Raw genomic sequence first — 24,003 nt, 5'->3', positions numbered from 1 at the left:
TAGTAAGGTACACATTAATAATATGTATATCAAATATACCTTTGTTCACTTTGCCATACTTCTTATCCGCCAAATATTTGGGGCAGCTCCACTTCTAGTGAACATTGCCCTTGCAGTAGAAGCACTCAGTTTCAGGCTTAGATCTAGCTTTGGGCTTCTTCACGGGAGTGACAACTTGCTTGCCATTCTTCTTGAAGTTCCCTTTCTTTCTCTTTGCCCTTTTCTTGAAACTAGTGGACTTGTTTAATCATCAACACTTGATGCTTTTTCTTGATTTCTACCTTCGTCGATTTCAGCATCACGAAGATCTCGGGAATCGTTTTCGTCATCCCTTGCATACTATAGTTCATCACGAAGTTTTAGTAACTTGGTGATGGTGACTAGAGAACTCTGTCAATCACTATCTTATCTGGAAGATTAACTCCCACTTGATTCAAGTGATTGTAGTACCTAGACATTCTGAGTACATGCTCACTAGCTGAGCAATTCTCCTCCATATTTTAGGCGAAGTACTTGTCGGAGGTCTCATACCTCTTGACACGGGCATGAGTCTGAAATACCAATTTTAGATCTTGGAACATCTCATATGCTCCGTGACGTTTCAAAAACATTTTTAAAGTCCCGGTTCTAAGACATAAAGCATGGTGCACTAAACTATCAAGTAGTTATCATATTGAGCTAGCCAAACGTTCATAACATCTGCATCTGCTCCTGCAATAGGTATGTCACCTAGCGGTGCATCAAAGACATAATTCTTCTGTGCAGCAATGAGGATAAACCTCCGATCACGAACTCAGCCCGCATCATTGCTACTATCATCTTTCAACTTAGTTTTCTCTAGGAACATATAAAAAAACATAGGGAAGCTATAACACGAGCTATTGATCTACAATATAATTTGCAAAGTACTATCAGGACTAAGTTCATGATAAATTAAAGTTCAATTAATCATATTATTTAAGAACTCCCACTTTGATAGACATCCCTCTAGTCATCTAAATGATCACGTGATCCAAATCAACTAAACCATGTCCGATCATCACGTGAGATGGAGTAGTTTTCAATGGTGAACATCACTATATTGATCATATCTACTATATGATTCACGCTCGACCTTTCGGTCTCCAGTGTTCCAAGGCCATATTTGCATATGCTAGGCTCGTCAAGTTTAACCCAAGTATTCTGTGTGTGCAAAACTGGCTTGCGCCCGTTGTATGTGAACGTAGAGTTTATCACACCTAATCATCACTTGGTGTCTCGGCATGAAGAACTGTCGCAACGGTGCATACTCAAGGAGAACACTTATACCTTGAAATTTTAGTAAGTGATCATCTTATAATGCTACTGCCGAAGTAAGCAAAATAAGAATATAAAATATAAACATCACATGCAATCAAGATATGTGACATGATATGGCCATCATCATCTTGTGCTCATGATCTCCATCACCGAAGCATCGTCATGATCTCCATCGTCACCGACGCGACACCTTGATCTCCATAGTAGCATCGTTGTCGTCTCGCCAACTAATGTTACTACGACTATCGCTACCGCTTAGTGATAAAGTAAAACAATTACATGGCGATTGCATTGCATAGAATAAAGCGACAACCATATGGCTCCTACCAGTTGCCGATAACTTTATTACAAAACATGATCATCTCATACAACAATTTATATCACATCATGCCTTGACCATATCACATCACAGCAAGCCCTGCAAAAACAAGTTAGACGTCCTCTACTTTGTTGTTGCAAGTTTTATGTGGCTGCTACGGGCTTCTAGCTAGAACCGTTCTTATCTATGCATCAAAACAATAACGATTTTTCGTCAAGTGTGTTGTTTTAACCTTCAACAAGGACTGTGCGTAGCCACACTCGATTCAACTAAAGTTGGAGAAACAGACACTCACTAGCCACCTGTGTGCGAAGCACGTCGGTAGAACCAGTCTCGCGTAAGCGTACGTGTAATGTCGGTCTGAGCCGCTTCATCCAATAATACCGCCAAATCAAAGTATGACATGCTGGTAAGCAGTATGACTAGTATCGCCCACAACTCTTTGTGTTCTACTCGTGCATATAACATATACGCATAGACCTGGCTCGGATGCCACTGTTGGGGAATGCGGTAATTTCAAAACTTTCCTACGATCACACAAGATCTATCTAGGTGATTCATAGCAACGAAAGGGGAGAGTGTGTCCACGTACCCTCATAGACTAAAAGCGGAAGCGTTTCAATAACGCGGTTGATGTAGTCGAACGTCTTCGCGATCCAACCGATCCGAGTACCAAATGTACAACACCTCCGCCTTCAGCACACATTCAGCTCGATGACGTCCCTCGTACTCTTGATCCGGTTGAGGCCGAGGGAGAGTTTTGTTAGCACGACGGCGTAGTGACGGTGATGATGAAGTTACCGATGCAGAGCTTCACCTAAGCACTACAACGATATGATCGAGGTGTGTAACTGTGGAGGGGGGCACCGCACATGGCTAAGACAAATCTTGGAGTGCCTTTGGGGTGCCCCATGCCCACGTATATAAAGGAGGGAGGAAGAGGAGGCTGGCCTAGAGGGGGCGCGCCAAAAGGGGGAGTCCTACTTGGACTCCCGGTCCAAGTAGGATTCGGCCCCCCCTTTCTTATTCCAACTAGGAAAAGGAAGGGAAGGAGGAAGAGGGGAGAAGGAAGGAGGGGGGCGCCGCCCCCTCCTAGTCCAATTCGGATCAGCCCATGGGGGGGCGTGCGGCCACCCCTTGAGGCCCTTCTCTCCTTTCCCGTATGGCCCATTAAGGCCCATTACTTCCCCCGGCGAATTCCCGTAACTCTCCGGTATTCCAAAAAAATACCCGAATCACTCGGAACCTTTCCGATGTCCGAATATAGCCTTCTAATATATAGATCTTTACGTATCGGCCATTTTGAGACTCCTCGTCACATCCATGATCTCACCCGGGACTCCGAACAAACTTCGGTCATCAAATCACATAACTCATAATACAAATCGTCATCGAACGTTAAGCGTGTGGATCCTACGGGTTCGAGAACTATGTAGACATGATCGAGACACATCTCCGGTCAATAACCAATAGCGAAACCTAGATGCTCATATTGGCTCCTACGTATTCTACGAAGATCTTTATCGTTCAAACCGCATAGCAACATACGTTGTTCCCTTTGTCATCGGTATGTTACTTGCCCGAGATTCGATCGTCGGTATCATAATACCTAGTTCAATCTCGTTACCGGCAAGTCTCTTTACTCGTTTCGTAATACTTCGTCTCACAACTAACTCATTAGTCACATTGCTTGCAAGGCTTATAGTGATGAGCATTACCGAGAGGGCCCAGAGATACCTCTCTGAAACACGGAGTGACAAATCCTAATCTTGATCTATGCCAACCCAACAAACACCTTCGGAGACACCTGTAGAGCATCTCTATAATCACCCAGTTACGTTGTGACGTTTGATAGCACACAAGGTGTTCCTCCGGTATTCGGGAGTTGCATAATCTCATAGTCCGAGGAACATGTATAAGTCATGAAGAAAGCAGTAGCAATGAAACTGTAACGATCATAATGCTAAGCTAACGGATGGGTCATGTCCATCACATCATTCTCCTAGTGATGTGATCCCGTTCATCAAATGACAACACATGTCTATGGTTAGGAAACATAACCATCTTTGATTAACGAGCTAGTCAAGTAGAGGCATACTAGGGACACTATGTTTTATCTATGTATTGACACATGTACTAAGTTTCCGGTTAATAAAATTCTAGCATGAATAACAAACATTTATCATGATATAAGGAAATAAATATAATTTTATTATTGCCTCTATGGCATATTTCCTTCACGCATTATTGAAATCGCCAGTACCTCAACTATTGACAGTCCGGAGTGGGCGAGTATTCTGATCTTGCTCACTAGCCTCTTAATCTATGCACTGTCTTCTTCTTCATAACTTCGGGAATGCCAGCTGGCGCACTTCTTTAAAGGAGCAGTGCGAAATTCGGGAAGACCTTGCCGGATTGGGTCCGGGAGAACAACGTCTTCGATATAGAACCACTCTGAGGGCCACTCTTCGGATGCCTTCTTCGGAGTGTCGGGCAGGTATCCCGACTATGCGCCATACTTTGGCGCCGCTCACCTCTAATATGGATCCCTCTTGGGAGCAGGGGATGCGGCAAAAATATTTCCTCCATAAATTGAAATGGGCCTCACAACCTAGGAATAGCCTGCAAAGAGCAACGAAGCCTGCAATGTGCAGGATGGAGCCCGGCGTGAGATTGTGCAATTGGAGGCCATAATACTCTAGAAGACCTCTGAGAAAAGGATGAATTGGGAATCCCACGCCTCTCAGCGGGAAAGAGACAAAGCACACTCGTTCTCCTTTAGAAGGATTGGGGAAGTTCTCCGCCAGGGTTTCGCCATTGATGGAAGTTAATCCCGCCCGAACGGGGACTAGATCTAAGGGTGGGAGATATCCCTGCGTCTGAAGCTTAGTCAACTGGGCGTTGGATATTGAGCAGTTTTCCAGTCGCCTTTTTGAGGACTGAGGGGCGCGAGGAAGAACTAGGAGCGCTAGCCATGTTTGGATGAATTCCTATGGCAAGTTCTAAGGATTTTTGCCTGGTGAGGAATGGTATATGAGATTCAATCTCTTTAAATAGACGCCTTCCCCATACGGACAAGGGGTTATTTGCAAAAAATGCTTAGGTCCTTCATATTTGTTTGACACGTGGAGGCCGAGGCAACGGCGGTGCATAAGTTGAAGGGTATGGTATTTAATGTAAAAGCCGAGCTATATAGAGTGCAATGGAGAACCCGCCTTCCAAAGCCGAAGATATGAAACCAGATACATCGTCGTCATTGAAGGCAAGTTCGGGGGCTACTGAAGGAGTCCTGGACTATGGGGTCCTCGGGGAGCCAGCCTATGTGATGTGGGCCAGACTGATGGGCCGTGAAGATACAAGACAGAAGGCCTTCTTCCGTGTCCGGTTGGGACCCTCCTTTGCGTGGATTGCAAGTTTGGAGTCCACGTGTGTAGTTTTCTTCCTCTGTAAACCGACTTTGTACAACCCTAGTCCCCTCCGGTGCCTATAAACTGGAGGGTTTAGTTCGTAGGGGCGATCATAATCATACAAGCTAGACATCTAGGATTTAGCTACTACGATCTCGAGGTAGATCAACTCTTGTAACTCCTATACTCATTAAATCAAGCAGGACGTAGGGTATTACCTCCATCAAGAGGGCCAAAACCTGGGTAAACATCGTGTCCCCTCATGTTACCTTCAATCCTTAGACGCACAGTTCGAGACCCCCTACCCGAGATCTGCTGGTTTTGACACCGACACCTTGGAGGTGCGGAGGATGTCGGCCCCCCGCCGGCGGGAGGGACCCCGTTCTCGTGTGGCGGTGGCGATGCCCCTTAGGAGGAATAATGTCTCCCACTTTCTATCCCCGTCCTGATGATGTGTCTAGCATCGTCGGAGGACGTGTGAAGGTTTGTCTCCGTCGGATCTCGTGCGATTCGGTTGGTGCTGGTCTTCAGTGGATCTGTTTGAATCCGGTCTTCGTTTGTCTTTGTTTGGGTGTTTACAAGTTTGATACTTCTGATCTACGACTTTCTTCGTCAGCGATGGTTGCTACTCTGATGCGCTGGTCCTATGGGGCCTTAGCACGACGACTTCCCAACTGTCTACTAAAACAAGGTTGCCTGGCTCCGGTGAGGGAGGGGCGATAACAGCGGCGCCCCTTCGGCTCACTCTAGTGCTTGTAGTCGTCGCTATGGTCTACGGACATGGTTGTAATTTGTATTATCTCTGTTGTTCTTTGTACTGCCATGATTGAAGATGAATAGATTGGAAATTTTTCGAAAAGAAAGAGGATCTCGCATCTCAGCACTTGCGTGATTCAACAAATAAAGGAAAACGCCGTTTACTATTCGCGCTGGCTCTGCCCGGTGGAAAGGCACGCAACGAGCCAAGTGAAGTGACCGGCAGCCTCGCCTCGCCACTGGCCGGGTGCTCGGGTGGGTCGCGCGAGGCGCAGATATTTGCGCGCGCGCCGCAACGTTACGCGCCGTGGTTGGCCGACGCCGCCGCGACGCGGGTGCGTGGGGCTCCTTGTCTTGTCTCCCCGGTCTCCGGTGCTTCGCCCTCCTCCTCCTCCTCGCCGTGGCCGGCAGCGGGGCTCCGTCACGCGACCCCAGCATCCGCCGGACGCGACGCCCCGTCCTGTCAGACTTCACTCAGGGCGCGTCCTCGCTCGCACTAGCGCCGATGCCGGGCGTGTGCCCTCGGGTGGTGACCACCGGACGGGACGCGCCGGATGGGACCTGCGTGCCACACATGCGTGGACAAATTCTCTCCGATCGTGGCACGAACCTGGATGACGGACGCACCGGCACCGGTGCTCGCGCGCACGACGCCGTACGGCGACTCTGGTTGCGCATGTCCTGTCTGAATTAAGTACGCACCATCCCTTTTCCTCTCCTCTCTCGCTCGGAGCTGAAATCTGCACTACCTAGACATGATTAGAAGAGTATTGTTCGAGTGTGCTATTATAATAATAGAGATATATGGACGGAGCTGCACCGCACAAAAAAAGACGGACCGGCTCACCACGATTGCTTGCTCCTGTGATTTGACCACCCCCTTAATTCGCTTTGCATCATATCCTGCTCAGTTTAGGTCATACTAGATCACGCGCCGCTGTTTTTGTGCACATATTTTTCCTTTTCCTTCCTGGTCAAAAATAGTCCAGCGTGCATCAGTGCATGCACGCACGCATGCATGTGGACTGAAGTCACTGAACATGCGACTGATTAGTTTTGGCCTTGGTGCATCGGAGGGAGAATATTATACACCGGCATGCACGAGCTTATCCTAGCCTTAAATAATGGAAGAAAAAAAAGATGCAGCCGCCAGGGCACTATTTCTTGTGCCTATGAGAAGCCAAGAACACGCGTGTGCTTCCAATTCGGATTAGTATGGACTACATTACATTACTGTACTACAGCTGTGTATTGTCACGTTTTCAACGTGTGCCTGTAATGGTGTGGTTCATGTTCATGCATTTTTAGAGCGAATGAAAGCACGGAGAGTCCGGAAATGTCATGAACAAAAATAACTTTTTCCAACCGATCAATTACACGAACAGGATTTTCTTTTCTTAAGCGATCAATATCGTGAGCAGGAAACTTTTTCTCTATCATATCCCCAAAGGGAGAGAACAAAAGCGGACCTTTTTTTTACAAGAATGAAAGCACAAGGGACCGGCCTAGCTTGTGCACCACACTATTTTGTTTTTCGTCCTGATCATAACAGTCCAGCGGCCGGTCCGTTTTCTATGTAATCAACTGTTATCTGGTCTTGCATGCATCCGTGCACGAATTAAATCTGCACCGCAGACAGTGACACATGCATGCATGTGGATTGAACATGTAGTACTTCGGCACGAGCTGATTCTACCCTTAACCAGTGAAAAGAATGCATTCAGCCGCCAGGGCACTGTTTCTAGTGTCTATGAGCAGCCAAGAACACGCACGCATGCATTTGGGTAGAACATACTGTGATTTAATTTAGCAAAGGGCACGCATGAGCTAATTCTAGTTTTAATTAGTGCATCCGATGGAGAGTATTATAGTACACGGGCATGAGCTAGTCCTGCTAGCCTTAATTAGTGAAGCGAATGCAGCCGCCAGGGCACTCACTATTTCTAGTGTCTATGAGCAGCCAGGAACATTGTTTAGTCCAATGGTTTAGTCCGGGACAGAGGAGGTTTTATCGTCGTCTGCCTGATGGGGAGCCCCTCTTTTCCTTCCCTTCACTCATGGCCTCTGCAACTTTGCCTTGAAGTAGACCGTGCCGTCCGTCGGCCTCCTCCAAGAACGATGTATATGTTCATATTTGTGTAAGAGGAAATTGCACAAATACACAAATGTTTGAAGCCGAGGTAACGACAACCCTCAACTCAAGGACTAATCACTAACGAAAACATAAATTGCTCTGATTAGTCACCTGATGAGAAATATGACACGCGGGTCCCTTGCGTTAAGCTCTTTGGGAAATTTGAAATCTTCAAAAAATTATAAAAAAGCTGATTGTTTAAAAAAATTCAAAAATTCTGAAATTTCAAAAAAAAAACATGAAATACATTCCAGTAATTCAATCCATCTTTAGTGATCAATCTGGAAAATTTTCAGCCTATTTTCTCATACATGTACGGTTCGTTAAAAAGTGTTGGAACTTTAAGACGGCTAAAAAAATAAGCTAAGCAAAATTCCAGCTTGATCAACAAACATGGACTGAACTACAAGTTTTTTTTTCCAGATTTTTTCTAAAATAACAGATTTTATGAAACTTTGAATAATTCATATTTCTCATTAAGTGACTTGTTAGATCAATATGCTGTTTTTTTTACTGGTTAGTTAGGGCTTACTTTTTTGTTAAAATCCCCTAGAGTTGTGGTTATTTGTTACCCCGGTCCCAACAGTTGTGTATTTGTGCAATTTCCTCTATTTGTTTTCGTAGAGGAAGCCAGCATGGCAGTTTTATTCATTTGGTGGCTTTCGCGAGGTGCGGCTTGTGACGGAGGCCATTTTGTCGGTGGGCAAGGGAGGCGGTGGTTGGTGGGCTTGTCGGCGCCGGTGCAGGTCGATGTGCGCCCGTGGTTACGTGGAAGCTTGGGTGAAGCCCTATCTTGACTTGGTGTCGTGACCAGCGATGACGGTCGTCATTCACCTTCAGAAAGGCATCGCTACATTGTTGTCGCACCCCTACCGCGTGTGTTCGGTCACTATTGCGGCTCCGGAGGGGACACTTTGATCTTGTGTGATCAGACGATGACGACGCTTTGGTGTTGTTTCCCCCTTGAGGTCTTTGTCTTTGGAGTTGGGCATTGGCGAGCGGGAGCTGTGAAAGGTGGCGGTGTTTGCGTCGAAGCTTATGTGGCAATGATTATGGGGGGAGTGATTTCGAAGACGTGGCTATAGCTGAGGTGGTTGGCTCTTCTCCGACGTGTTCGTGGGATTGCCTTAGCTTGTTTGTTGCTATGAAGTCAAAACTGCGGTGGCGGGGTCCTAGTGACGTACGATGACGGGTTCATGGGCAGCAAGTGGTCCGTTGGGTGATCTTCCACGACACCTACGGTGCCTAGTTCTCCTTCGTAGTTCTCCGTCAAAGTCGGAGCTGACAGTCTGGTTGTAGGTGCTCCCACTTTTTCTATAGTGTGTGTTGGGTCGACGATCACCTATATTCAAAGTCGGAGTCATTTGCTCAAGGTTTAATGACGGGCCTGCTAGGAGAGGAGTGATAACGATGACACATGCGTGCTGCCTCGACATATGATTCTTTGTGTTTGATTATTATATAATTATATTTTTAATTAAATACAAATAGTATAATAAAATAGAAATCGTCATACATATTTGCATGTTGAGGTGAACCTTTTCCCGGTCAAACTCACATGCGGAGCTCCCATCAGGAATTATTTTGCAGGGCCAGTAAGTGGGAGACATGTGTCCTCGCGCGGGTCAACACCTCACCATTAGGTTAGATGTTTATTATGGGGGAGGAGAAGATGCACGGCCGATTTTCTTTCTTTCTTTCTTGGAGTTGACTCGCACAAAAATGCCAGGCCCAGAAATGTGGCAGCAACTAATGGATGTCCCACAATCAGAAAGTGATGCTACATTATTGTACCTACCCCAATTCTTTCTCTTCACCACTTTTGCAAGTGCAGGCACGGTTCATCTGCATTGCACGGCTCGTCTGTTTGCGAGGTCCAATCGGGATGACATGAGCGTTATCCATCCACCCCCGAGACACGGCACGGCATCCAGTTCTCCGGCTACTCGATTGGAATCCCGTTTCTTCGGGGCTTCCCAGATATGCTAAGGCCAGACGGGACCTATATCTGGCAAGCAAAACAACGTAGACCGACCGACCCAGGTGATCGGGCAGGCGATCCTGTCTCACACTCTCCCTCGACACGCATATATTCTTTCACCGCCTCGTTGAGTCAAGACTTGACGTCGCTGCATTGCATGGAAGTTGTGAGAATTGGCATACGTGTTTACGGGTAATTGAGGGCAAGAAGCGGACAAAGCAGAGGCGACAAAGGCTGCAACCAGACAAAAAAATAAAAATCCAGAAGCATGCACAGAAGCATTTTAACAAGAAATTTTAATCAAAGCCTCTGCATCATTGTGATGCACATAGACACACACATATTAACTGAACAATGAGTATCAAGGTTCAATACATTGAAATTTCTAATTTCTAATAATAATAAAAGCAAGCCACAACTAATCAAAATAGAATATATGCCTACACACATAGCCTACTATTGAAGCGCCATCCAAAAATGCCTCCTCAACTTTATTTTAATTTGGTTCAACTTCCGAATACACAACCAGAACGGAAATGCTCGGAATCATCTGTGTCCTTTTACCGCAAACGCTCAAAACTGAAGGCTTGCCGCGTGTCGTCGCGTCGCGTTGGAACCGTATTGCACCGGTGCAAAAATGGTCCCTGCTTTCTCATTCTAGATAGACAAGCTCATATTTTAATTACTCCGTAACTCACCTTTCGAACCATATGATGGCTGTTGGCTCCAAATCCTATCCTAGTTTCTGAGCCCCTGATGCTCCGCTCCTTCTTTATTTACACTAACCAGCACCACGAAGCAAACTCGGCCACTGTTCGGGCTCACAAAAGCCAGATCCTTATTTATTTATTTATTACTGAAAATTCACAAAAAAGCCAGATCTTTGAGCCACATAACTAAACGTACGCGCGCACGCAGGCGAAGATACACAAGAAATCATAAAAGAAAAGAAAGAAAGGAACACGAGAGCGACGCATTCGGCAAGCGCATCCCGGGGATGCGAGTGCACAAACCGCTTTATGTAGTATTATTCGTGGCGATCGATGGTGCGTGGTTAAGTGTCGTGCTGCGAGCAGCACTAGTGGCCCTCCCCCCTCCCTTCCTCCCTCTGGATCCATGAACGAAGTGCTGCGGCCAGGGCCGGGCTGCCACTCTGACGGAACGGGAGCCCAACGGCTGTCCGCCTCCATCGGCGTCGCCTCAATCATCCAAACTCCTCTGCTTTCCACAAAGCGATGATCGGCGGTTTGGTTCACTCGTATATGGCGTCACCTTTCCGACCACCACCCAAAGCCGGTCGATGAGATGCTGCTGCCACAAATCTAGAGCAACAGTGTTTCCGGGCCTGTGGACAGCGCACGCAAAAGATGCTTGCCATTTGCTTTGGGTACATACATGCCTGGCTGCATGGCATGGATATCTGAAACCTGGGTTTAGCTGTACAACGAATATAATATACTCCCTCCGTGCCATAATGTAAGATGTTTTTCTACACTACAATAGTGTCAAAAAAAGTCTTACATTATGGGACGGAAGGAGTACATGCGTGGGATGTGCGTGGACTTGTTAGATTCATGATTTTTCATATTTGAAAGTTGAAACAAATTTTGGTTGTACCGACGAATATAGCATACATGTCTAGAGTCTAGTCATTTTCGACAACGATTTTGCTATTTTTCCATGGCGGCCGAGGAATAACTATTTCCGGGTGACCCGGAGAACCATTTGATCTGGATGTTAGGGTCTGCGCAAGTGCAGAAGGACGAGAAAATCTTGACCAGACCGCTACCAAGAAATACACCCTCTGTTTCTAAATGTAAGACATTTTAGCAGTTCAATTTAAACTATCAAAACGTCCTGCATTTAAAAACAGAGGTACTCCATAGTCATCTATTTTGGGTCATCTATTTTGGAACGGAGGGAGTAGTAACTAGTATTTTCTAAGTCGACTGATCCATAGTCACTCTGTTTTGAAAAAAAAGACAATGAGTCTATTTTCTTGACTTGGTTGCCATGTCGTTGTTACTTTTCATTTTATTCATTCCTTTAATTTTCTTAAGGAATTGCTGTTAGTTGTCAAATAAAGGTGTGATGGAGGCATCTTCTCCTGTTTAACTTGATTTTCTATGTGTTTTAGTTGTCAACTAAAGGTGTTGTGGGGCCACATTCCCTGTATCAATCTTTTATTCCCAAAAAATTAAAGACAAACAGTGCTGAAAGGCGTGTATGATATGCCTCTCATCCACCATGTTGCTAGTTTGTGTTAATGGATTTGAAAAATCCCTTAATTGATTTGCTATGAATTTTGCTACCTCAACAGTTACTGGAATGAAGTGTGTCTACATATACTAGAAGTAGATACTAATAAGACCATGATACAAGTAAATCACGTTAGTATTCAGTACTACCTAACTCAATCCCTTCAGATAAAGACAGGGAATTTCAGCTAACATCATGCCTTATGCTCCACAGCGAGAGGGATTGTGCCTAACCCTTCGCTGTCTAAATAAGCCCTAAAATGCTGTCGCGTCCCTCCTGAATATACCTAAGGTATATGGCAAATCCGATCAAGATCTAGCTTTAATTTTCCTTTCGGAAATCAGATGCAGGAGATAGTAATATACCAAACCACCATGCATGCATCCTTCCTCGTAGGCTCGACACCATGCTAGTGATCCAAAGCTGGGTTTACTAATCAAAGGACCTGGGATTCCCGAACAAACTCATAGGTGTCGAGCTTGCAAGGCCCGAAACATTGTATAACGCTAATCTAATGGCCGAGCACGAGTTGATCTACTTCACTGGCTCTCTAGTGGCCTAACTATTTCTGTTGGTTTATTCCCACAGTGGCTACATGTCCTGGTGTCCATCATCATCCATCAGGCAGATGTCCTGTCCCTGTGGTGGATCTCATGCCACTCTAACTGGGCGCAAGAGTTTAATTCTGTCCCTAAGCTAAACTAATGCGGGTGACGAGAAAAGCCAGAGGTCGACCGGGCATCTAGTTGGGCCACTGATTGATGAAAGAAAAATTAAAGCAGGGTTTGGCATGGATTAACTGGAATAATTAAAAATGATAATCACGGTAGACAAGACTACTCGGGCAAGTCAAGTCATGGAATGTGCGAGCGAAGAGGGGAGAAAATAAATTAACCCGCAATGTCAAGACTACTCTTGGGAAAGCAAAGGTTAACTGATGGAGGATTAGTTTATGGCGGGCATAGCATTGTTTTGGATATAGTTGGCCCCCGAAAGGAGAAAGGTGGTGGTGGTGTGTGTGTGTGCGCCTCATGGCCTGGTACCAAATCGACAAGACGAAAGCCGCGAAACTCTAGAAAAAACAATGGACAGAGAGAGAAGATGGCTTCTCCCTCTGGACTGAGGCAGCTATAGCGGAGCCGCCTTGGCTGCCAGGCTATAAAAGGAAGGCCCTCGCACCAACCCGGCCATTGCCTCCTCCGCTCACCCAGAGCTAGTTAAGCAGCAAGCAAGCCCGTCCAGAAGCGAAACCGAGCCACCACCATCTGCTTTCTGGCTCCTGAGCCCAGCTCTCTCCACTCCCCATCAATCTTTGCCGATCAAGCGACCATGCTGCACCATTACCACCATGGCGAAGTGGCCAGCCTGCACTGCCTCTCGCCCCCGAACCCGCCGTTCCACACCCACTACCACCACCCCGGCATGATCGCCGCCGGCATGACGCCCCCTCCGCCCTTCCACTTCTCACCGGCCGCCTACGAGTATGAGGACGAGCCTATGCTGCAGGAAGCGCTGGCTGCCATCGGCAATAACAGCCCGCCCGGCTCCGGCGGGGCTGGTGATGACATCCATGGCCAGGTGCTGGCTTCGGCGGCGGAGGAGGAGCGGAGGCGGCGGAGGATGGTGTCCAACCGCGAGTCGGCGAGGCGGTCGCGCATGCGCAAGCAGCGGCAGCTCAGCGAGCTGTGGGCGCGGGTGGCGCACCTCCGCGGCGCCAACCGCCGCCTCCTCGACGAGCTCAACCGCGCAATGAGGAGCTGCGGCGACGTCCGCCGCGACAACGACCGGCTCAGCGCCGAGAAGGCCGAGCTGGAGGCCAGGCTCGAGCAGCTCATGCAGCAAGCACAACAGAGCAACAACGCCTCCTCAGAGCCATGCGAGAAAAACACCACTGTCGCCGCTGCTGAATAAACCATTCTTATCTTCTCATTTTAACTACCAGGATCGTTAATTATTGCTGTAGTATACTCAAATAAGGCGTGCGTTGAGGGGTTTGATCGGCTTAATCGTTTCTTAATTTTATTAAGACTGGGGTAACAATACATACCCTTAGCTACGTACTACTACTGCCCATTACTGTCATCTTTTTTGGCAAGGTGCAAGTGGCTAGATGAATATGGATTGGGTGTTACTGACGAGTTGCCATCAGTGGACAAATTATAGTGCAACATGATCATACGGATGATGAAACAAGAAACCGCTCGAAACCAGTGTGGAATGAGAAACCATACAATACCATTGGTTTCTTCTTCCAAAGAAAAAAAAGACGCTTTCCACTGATAATGATGTGGCGACTGACGAGTGGACTAATGCCCTGTACTTGCAACAAAGCTGTATTTCCATGAAAAACAGGGGACCCGATTGTTTGGATTAATTCATGTTATCTTGAGTTTTACCCCCAAAAAATTCAGTGACTGTGTGCCTAAGAGTTGCGACAAACCAGACCCTTGCTTTAACTTCAGCGGAAAAAACTATAAGCTAAATTATGAAACTGCTGAAATCTGAAACAAGGCTAAATTCCCCTAAAAACAGAGCTAAATGATCTCACACGCAAATAAGGAACTGATAATAAGGCTTACGTGCCAAATCCAGTGAGCTCATGGAAGATTCAGATATCCCAAATCAGGGTATAAAACAGTTTTGCATCATTATGCGCCCTTTCAGTGGCAAGTGTCGAAGATACAAAATCCTAAACAAAAGTGTGCAGAGTCTTGAATCAAAAAAACAGAAGTCAAATTTGTATGTAGGTGCCAAGATTTAATATGAAAATTATGCAGTAACATGGCAGAGAATATAGAACCAAAAACCATACCAAAATTAACAGGATTCAGGTGCATTGCAAATCTGCAGTTGGCAAGCTGTCATCAAATCAAGTGTCCAAGCCTGCGTGAGCGTGTGAATACAAAACGGAAAGGCATGGACCAGTGCGAGGTGCTCACGTCACAGGGACCCTGCAAAAGTGGCCTGAATTGCTTCAAAAAGCAAGAGCTTTGGCACATAATATACTTACTTGGGTTGGGTGGACAGCCGGGGACAAGCACAATATACTGTCTTTGCGGTGGTGATGATGGAGCTTTCATCTAACAGGACAAGAACAGGAAGGAACTGCATTACCTCAAAAAGCTGTTTAAATAGAGTTAACTTTCGGGTGTTGCCTATGTATATCCAGTTCTGTCTATGGTTATGTAGATAAGAACAATTGCTAGCACAGTGCACAGGTAAATCAGGGAAAGGAAAAGGCAAGTGCTCAAATTTAGACATAAACAAGAGATGAAGGGTGTTCAACGAAGAACCGAGATGACCAATAGTAAACACTACAGTGAAACATTACCTGCATGCTTCCCATTTTGATATAAAAAAATTAAATTCAAAGTGCATAGTACAATCATTGTTCGCAACAAATGCTGCTGAAAAAAGATCCGATGAAATGAATCTAGCATCGCCTAACATGCAGGGCAGGTTATTTTTAAAAGATAACTTGCATGCCTCAGGTAGCATATACCTTAAGACTTAAGGCAACAAATTGTAAACAACACATGCTGCTGAAACTGGTTCAACGAAATGAATCAAGCATCGCCGACATACATCTGCTGGACAGGTTTTTAACTTTTTATTATATGATAACTTGCATGCTTCGGGTTGTTGCATGTCTTCAGGCGTGAGAAGAACATACAACAACCCACTAGACTGCTGTTATCCCATCAGGTCTCCTTTGATGCCTCTCTCTTGCCAGGTGTTAGATTGTTTTCTGTTGCCAAAACACCTTCATTATTCTTTGGTGAAGCTTCAGCTACCACAGATGGAGAATCGTTCTTAGCAGAGGATTCTGCTGCTTAAGATGGAGAATCCCTCTTCTCATGGCTATTCTTCTCTCGGAGAAAATTTACCGGGTCCGCGTACGAACTTGTACATGGCCACCTACAAATGAACAATGGAGATGAATGCAATATTCAACTTTGAGATATTTACACAAAAGCACACAGAAAACACACCTACTTGAATGGATGGTTTCACCTTCAACAATAGTTTCTTCTTCAAAGATTTTTCCTATTAACACAACAAAGATGAGGAACTGAACGTTGACATGGTCTAATAGCAAAAGAAGGGCCAGCTTATACTTAATAATAATCAGGAAATGTGAACATAATTATCATTCATTTAGACAAGTTTGCAGACTAGCTGCTGTACCAGTGTTCAGTACTGAGTTCTGAAAAAGGCAAATATGCAAATTGACCTAAAAGGCCACCTCAGTAATGAGATGTCCCATTCCATAAAGTCACTTCTTTTATCCTCTTTCCCCCTGAGAATTCATTTAAGTAGGAGTCTGCTAGTGGACACTAGTAAAGTATATGGAAATTCAAAAAGGAAATGGCAGCTTATCAGAAAATGTGACCATAAAGTATGTAGCTATTCTTAACAATTTTCATTAGTATGTTCCCATAACCATAGAACCGTAGTGCTTCAACATGTTGATCAAGTCACTTGTTAAATAAAAGGGTCAATTCACAAAGTGTAATCAATAACCATATACCATGACCATGACTACTCAATGCTGAATTGCTGACTAAGTAACATGGCCCCATACTAAGAAACAAATGGATCATTGTCAATATGGAGTGACAAACTAGGCATGAAGATCAAATATAGCATGTACTTGCGCATAAATAATTACAATCAAAGTTCATACCATATATGCAAAATATCATGTGGGAGATATCACTCATTGGCAAAAACATAGCCGCGGACCCATGGCTCTTGACTTCTTGTTGAAACTCAGGGTTACTGGTAGTAAGTTAGCTAATTTAACAATTAAAATGTGACCTTTGGTAGAGATATTTCAAAATAATGGATCAGATTTTCAGTTATTGATATCTGGCTGACATGTGAATGAAAACACGCAAGTTATTTCCTTATTACCAGGCAGCTAAACAACAAGACAGGCCGTATTTTTTCATTTTTAATATGAACCAAGTAACTCACTCGAAATCAGATGAGCTTAAATCAACCCTGCCTCTACAATCTACATACTTGGAAGTCGTACATTAGAAAATAAACAAGTAGAAACATGAAACATCATTATATTTCGAGATCAACCATCAAGATGCGACGCCTGATGCAGAGGTTGTGTGCTTATTGGTATGGAGCTCTGGCCCCAAGGCTTGCGGTATTTAAAATTCTGGTAGATGTTGATTAGAAACCATGTTTTCATTGATGCGATGAAACCTGAATGTTTTTCAATTCAACATGTACTACCCAATGTCCGTTGTCCACTTTATACAATGATATAACTGGATTTTAAAAGGCGTAAAATTTGCAACAGAATTCTGCCCTTAACTTAATTGTGGAGCAGATAGCAACTAATATGTAGGATGCTTTTTGTCCTACCCACACTGAAGAAAACTTAAACAATACAACTACGAGGTTTAATTCCTTCTACTTATTTCATCCAAATTTTTTTTAAAGCAACTTGATACATTGTGAACAAATGGCAACTGCTACAAGACCAGGCGAAAAGAATGGCCTATCTGACATCAAAACAAGTTCAAAAAAGTACAGAATACTAGGTGATTAAATCTAAAAAGGTGAATCTATTTAATGCATGAAGATGAAGACTTCAGAAGTACCTCCGTCAAAAGCCTTATTAGAGAAGTATTTGGCCTTAATGCGGGCTGCAAGTTCAGCTTGGTATCCGTTTACCTTCTGTTCATGCTCCTCGATTTTCGACTTACTGCACATGAGAATGCAAAGAACTTACTATCATGTTTCATGATATCTTACAGCAACAACGAGAAGAAGATAAATTCTGTAACAAATGAGTAACTGTGCTCTGTCAAGGATGGGCAAACATGTAGATGTTCAAAATTCATGATCAATTTGGCCCTGAGGTGGTGTGGAAGTATCGATTTGTCTTTTTCGAAGCCCATGTGTATTTAGTTTGTCTAAGACTTTTAATGGTGCGAGATTCCCAATATGAAAGGTTCAAATATTTATGGCAAAGAAAATAGTAGATGGAATAGAGGTGGCATGTTCAGATTAATTAGGATATAAAGAAAGCACATGACTGTCTGAAACATAAGAACCAAAGCCTCCTTCATTCTGTCATTGTTTTGCCTTATTATTCTAGGTCTAGTAAAGTTATATGCCACTTCTTCTCGCAAAAAGAAGTAGTATGGCAGTTCCACTCGCAAAAAAGAAGCAATATGCCATTTCAAATGATAGTAAAGCATAACATCCTGAGTGACTCGAAACTAAGTCCAGCACAGACCTACGGAATGGTATCTGTGAGCAAAAATGCAGGCTGTCCTTTTTCAGAAGATAGACTCAACTTCACAACTTGGTTGCAAAGTACTATATCTATGGAACAATTTAATCTGCCTTTGGTCTTGTGTTCAAATTTAATCTGCGCTTACAATTTATTGTCAGGAAAACAATTCACCGCGTTACTCTTTTTTTCTCTCCCAGAAAATGCAAAGCTTGCGTCTCGATGCATTGATAGAATGAATATTAATTACAAGCCTAAGAGTAGGCCGAAACAACCGGCCACTCAAGACAAAACCGCGTCGAACGACTGACAGACACTCGTTACAAGTGACATCAAATGCATTCTATCCTCATTCACCATGTTACTCCTACCTAGTCAAAATTTAAAAAATTAACTTCTCCAGCATGGGTTTATGTACATCTGAATTCTGAAGGATCAAAATTGAACAAAACATAAAGCGCATAGGCATGAAGTCTAAAATGGCATCCTTCTTGTTCTCTAGAGAACTCCATATGCTGAAGTGGAGAAAGCAAATTTGGAGGAAAACCATAAAACTGAATGGTGTGCTCCTCCCGTTGTGCACATTGCCGCTTTCAGACATTAAAAGGCAAAATTGGCTCACCCCACTGCATCCATTGCAGTTGCAGGTTCGGACTTGACGTTGAGCATGGTTCCTCAATGCCCAGCCGAACGCCGCCGGAAACTCTTGGAAGGTTGGCCGCCACGCGAGCCCGCAAGAAACTGAACGCGTTGGAGAAAAAATGAATACCCGGATTACCGCGAACAGAACGCGAGCCGGTTAGGGTTCGTCGCCAGCAAACCTACCGAATCGACTCCACGCCAGTCCAGTGCAACGGGGGAGAAGAAGCCGACGGCGGGGCTGATGGGGAGAAATTTCTCTGGGGTGGCGAGCTTCGGCGGAGGGGGGTGAGGGCCGAGGGGAGCGCTGTCGCGGAGGGCAGGGGAGGCGCCGAGGCGGACTGGGGGGTGGGGACGGCCGAAGGGGAGCGAAGGAAAGTCCAAGAGTCAACTGGGAACTCGCTTGACTATAGCTGGCCAAATGGGCCGTGCCAACCAGGCCGGCCCGCGAGCACGCCCGCCACGGCCCGCCATGGGCCAGGCACAGGCTAAACGGGCTGGGCCCGGCACGCGGCACGCCCTGGGCTGAGCATGCGGGCCGGCACGACACGACCTGATTATCTTTTTATATATATATCTCTATATGGTCTAACATATAAAAATAGGCTAAAAACGCCCAGTGCGCCAAATAGCAGGCAGACTAATGAGCCTGGCGTGCCGGTGGGCCGGCCCGATTAGCAGTTGGGCCGTGTCTGGGTTGCAGGTTGCAGCACACGGGCCGGCACGGCCCGTATAATCATCGTGCCTCGGCGGGCCGGGTAGTGCCAGGCACGATTAAGATAGGCCGGGCCGGCCCGGCCCATTTGGCCAGCTATACGCTTGACCCTCTATGAATTTAGTGGGCCCTTCTGGCCAGACTGGCAGCACCATCAACGAGGTCACATTTCTTTCTGTTTCCAATGACGTACTCGTAAATGGTAAATCAAAAAAGAAGCGATGTACATGGTAAAGAGTAAAGTGACAGCGAGGTGTATGCGTGTATTCTTTACTCTATTTTGTTTAAACTGGCAATTTGTTATTGAATACATTAATGTCTTTTTTACAACTTTCATCCCTACTGTACTATAGATGTGTGTTAAACTTTGAAAATCATAAAATAAATCTTTAGATTTGTTTTTTTAACTACAAACATTAAGAAAAAATCTCAACATTCGGAATTTGAAGCATATTACGCGCATGCAGTAGAAATCACGAAGATCGGAATTTGGATCCATGGAAAAAACGCTACCTCAAGGATGGAATGCAATCGGCCGTCACCGCTACTACTTGCGCAACGTCGTCCTTGCTCCTTCGTGGCAGGTTGCTTGTGGAGTAGTGGGAGATCAAGGCTCCATGGGTATCCAGCGCCAGCACCACATGTCTATGAAGGGGAATGGCGGCCGCCGCTGCTCTTCCCGCCCCGCCGTTGCTCTTCCCATGACGAGGTGGGCGTGACATGGAGAAACTTGAATGGGACATCGGGGCCTCGGCGAGTAGTAACCCCTGGACGAAGAAGAAGAACTGGGATAGAGGCTGGATGGGGTCGCGACGGAGGGTTTGCTCGAGCAGTCCCGGGTTCGCTCTCACCCTTGTCCGGTAAAAAGCGGTCTATTTACGGTGGAGGATGGGGGAATCTGGGCTTGAGTTGAGTCGTGCTAGAGTTTGTACGGTACGCATTTACGGTCCAAATAACAACGATGTTTAATATCTAACTGTAACGGACTAAGATTAGGAATCCCATTGCTATACTAATCGGACATGCGAACCAACCGTGTTTAATTCCTCTATCCGGTCTACGGTGTGGTTAGCCTGTTTGCTTCAGAATATGATACTCCATAAGGTGAGTTCATAGACTTAACAGTTTTAATATGGTCCCTCTTACCTCATTTTTTCATATGAGAGATAAGAGTATGAAATAGATCTGAACCGTTGATCACATTAGTTGGTAGCCTGATTAACTCTTACCTTCTTACCTCATATGTAAAAAGAGGGGGTAAGAGGGACCATGTTAAAATTTGCCATGATTATATAATACTCCCTCCGTCCGAAAATACTTGTCATTCAAATGGATAAAAGGAGATGTATCTAGACGTATTTTAGTTTTAGATGCATTTTTTTTATCCATTTTGATGACAAGTATTTTCGGACGAGGGAGTATATGGATCATGATGTAACCTGAAGGAATTACAATGTATTGGGATGACATGACATGTCTTGCGTCCATGGCGTTGCATCCTGCCCCTTGCAAGCAGGTATGGTATACATTGGACTGGGAGAAGACTCTGCACAAACAACACTTCACGGTGAGCCTTCTAGGGTTTTCTTGTATGAAAAATTTCGTGTGCGTCATTGCAGTGAGGTTCTTCTACCAAATGCCTGTTTGGAAGGTGGGAAGATCTTATTAATTGAATATTTTGCATAGTTATTAATTACTTTTGGGTCTTTCCACCGATGGTTGATTGGTTAGCAATTATTTTATCAAAAAAGGAGGATAGGAATAGACTAAACTCTTATAAAGAAAAACATAATGCTCGATCCGGTTTCTTCGTATTACCATATGCAGATGGTATAGCAATCGAGGCTAGCGAAAAGCATGTTGGAAGGTCATGTCACTTCAGATTTTCCATCACCATGGGGCATATTTGTTTCGTTCAGTAAGAGCATCGAAAGTGTGTAGAGGCAACACTGTCTATAACATGGGTCCCATGTGCTTGCCTCTAAGCTAAGTAAAAAATTCCACAATGTATAGTCTGGTACAGCCTCTTAGCTTGTACCCCACCTGAACATAAAATAATTTACTTTTCATCAGCTACCCTCGTTGGACGGACATCGCAGGATGACAAGTAGGGCCAGGAAAATATTACTTTAAGAAAAGAGCTTTTTTATGGTACCCTATACTGCCACGGAAAAGGGAGCAGTATATACCTAATCTCACCGTTCAATTCTTGAGGGTATTTTAGACCTCTAGTTTTTCACATTAAAAGAAAACCAAACTCTTATTAGTTTGTATCTGGAATCTGTCATGGCTATCGACTGTCGAGAGAAAACGCCGCCGACTCAATCCAGACGCGCCGTCTCCCATATTGCACGCCCCGGCCATCTAACTCCCCCTCACCGCCGCCGTGCTAGTTCACTCCATCCATATCTAGCTGTCTGCATGCTCCTCTTGTAGCCTCACAAATCCGTAACCTTCCAACAGGCCTCGAACGTCCGCCGCCTTGTTACGGATTAGAAGTTCAGTTATCCATATTTGGCTGCATCGTAGAAACTAAGTGATGACAAAAACTTTCTTCCAAGGGGCTAGCTGCCGCTGCTAGGAAATAACAAACCCATCACTGAAATTGCCAACAGCCTGAACCAAGTAGTGCAGCTTAAAACCTGAATTTGCATTGGACCCAACTCTCTACAAAGGTGAACACTAAATTATCCGTCAGCGCCTGTCACCTGTGGGATGAGGGTACCTCACATCCGGCCTGCCGAATAAGAGAAGCTGCGCCATTCTGCCCTCACATCCGGTGTAGGCACGAGACGTCGGGTGCCGACTGCCGAGACCTGCGCCATGCCGCCGAGCGCCTGATCCACGAGCACAGGCTGGCCGAGGAAGGGATGAGAGATCGGCTCGCCGAGGGAGAATGCGTGGGGCGCCTCAATCTGACGAGCTGAAACTTAAAAATCTTCCCGAGTTGCCCTCAAATCACATATACCGCTTACGTTGATCGAGCAGTGCAGTCTTTATACTGCTAAACCAATTCCAACAGTATATATCTCTTTGGGCCGTTGGATCTTCCAGAATGGAGGGCCCGTATTCATTACCCGGTACAGTAAAAGAGCTCTTAAGAAAAAGCTTGGAGGCAAGCTCTTAGCTAAGAGGCGTCGCTAGCCATTTTGGTTAATAGGCTCTGGCGTGCGGTGTATAGCGTTGGCCTCTAATGGCTTAGAGGCAGCCTTATTGGTAGCAAAATGCTACACCGTGGATGCCCTAATGGAGATTGATCATGTACTAGAATGTGTCAAGTTTTGCAAGTTTGTGTTCTCTTATTGATAACTTCTATGATTTCTGAGTTTTTTCTTGATTCTTCATCCATTTGCTTTGATTTATGAGCCATTATGTTGTTGCACACATTCAAATTGGTCAGGTCAGTGCCGGTTGCACTGGATAAACCTCCTGGCCAGGTTAGTGGCGTCAGCAAGGTGGACGACTACAATGATGTGGAGGTGCGATCTATCAGGTGTCCCACTTTATTTATGGTCAATTTTTTTGGTTCACGAATTCAAAACAAGCGTGAAGAGGTGAAGATACTGGCGTGAAGGAACCATGAGGTGAGAACAGACTGAGATGGAGATTAAGAAAATTGAGGTATATATTCCACATAATCTATTGTTGAACAATTGGCAATTGTAATTATATATTAATGCAGCAGCTGCAAGCTTTATTTTTATTTAATATCTTTCATTGTGGCAACCTCTAAGATTTCCGGCCATCTCTTTATAGGTCATATAGGGAATTAATTTCTGATTTATTATTGTTGCCCCTTTTACTTTTCTACTCATACGCTGTTGCTAATTTGGAGTAAAGTACATTAAAAGTACTAACTTGGAGGTCTTTTTTACGTAGTTCAGTTTCTTCATGCTTGCATTTGTCCATGTTTCTCTTCTATTTCCATCACTGAGAAGTTACGATATTGGTTTGGATGATATTCTGACGTTGGTTGGGCTAGAGTTCATTGGAAAATATATATTGGAACTACCAGCTATGATGCTAGATGATGATAATGGTTTACTCCATTTGATGCGAGATGAGCAAATCAGGATGCTTGATCTACAAGGTTAAGATTCTAGGTGATGAATATGATTTTTTTGAAGATAAAAGTACACCAGCTATTCACTCTTGACAATTAGAACACCGAGGATTAGTACACCAGCTATCCACATTAGCAAATATTTATTCAGTTTGATTTCAATTTGTTA

General features: G+C 45.0%; 2 protein-coding genes across 3 annotated transcripts; one reads left to right on the top strand and one right to left on the bottom strand.

Moving 5' to 3' along the window:
* Positions 1–13,352: 13,352 nt before the first annotated feature.
* Positions 13,353–14,348, top strand: LOC119310377 (basic leucine zipper 43-like). Its single transcript, XM_037586146.1, has one exon. The coding sequence runs from the start codon at positions 13,485–13,487 to the stop codon at positions 14,064–14,066; it is 582 nt and encodes a 193-aa protein (XP_037442043.1). The 5' UTR covers positions 13,353–13,484; the 3' UTR covers positions 14,067–14,348.
* Positions 14,349–15,475: 1,127 nt separating this feature from the next.
* Positions 15,476–19,391, bottom strand: LOC119305702. 2 transcript variants are annotated; one of them, XM_037582155.1, is made up of 6 exons: positions 19,243–19,391; positions 19,040–19,158; positions 17,780–17,883; positions 16,148–16,202; positions 15,994–16,073; positions 15,476–15,954 (listed from the first exon to the last, which is right to left on the bottom strand). In XM_037582155.1, exons 2-6 carry the CDS (start codon positions 19,084–19,086, stop codon positions 15,857–15,859), a joined length of 384 nt encoding a protein of 127 aa, XP_037438052.1. In that variant the 5' UTR covers positions 19,087–19,158; positions 19,243–19,391; the 3' UTR covers positions 15,476–15,856. The 2 variants fall into 2 exon arrangements, with proteins under 2 accessions (XP_037438052.1, XP_037438053.1); XM_037582156.1 differs by having other exon boundaries at positions 15,476–16,073; positions 16,152–16,202.
* Between the last annotated feature and the right edge of the window lie 4,612 nt (positions 19,392–24,003).

The sequence above is a fragment of the Triticum dicoccoides genome, chromosome 5B (assembly GCF_002162155.2).
Source record: "Triticum dicoccoides isolate Atlit2015 ecotype Zavitan chromosome 5B, WEW_v2.0, whole genome shotgun sequence".
Lineage (NCBI taxonomy): Eukaryota > Viridiplantae > Streptophyta > Magnoliopsida > Poales > Poaceae > Triticum > Triticum dicoccoides.
Note: the sequence above shows the minus strand (reverse complement) of the source record. Positions and strands in the feature narration are given on the sequence as shown.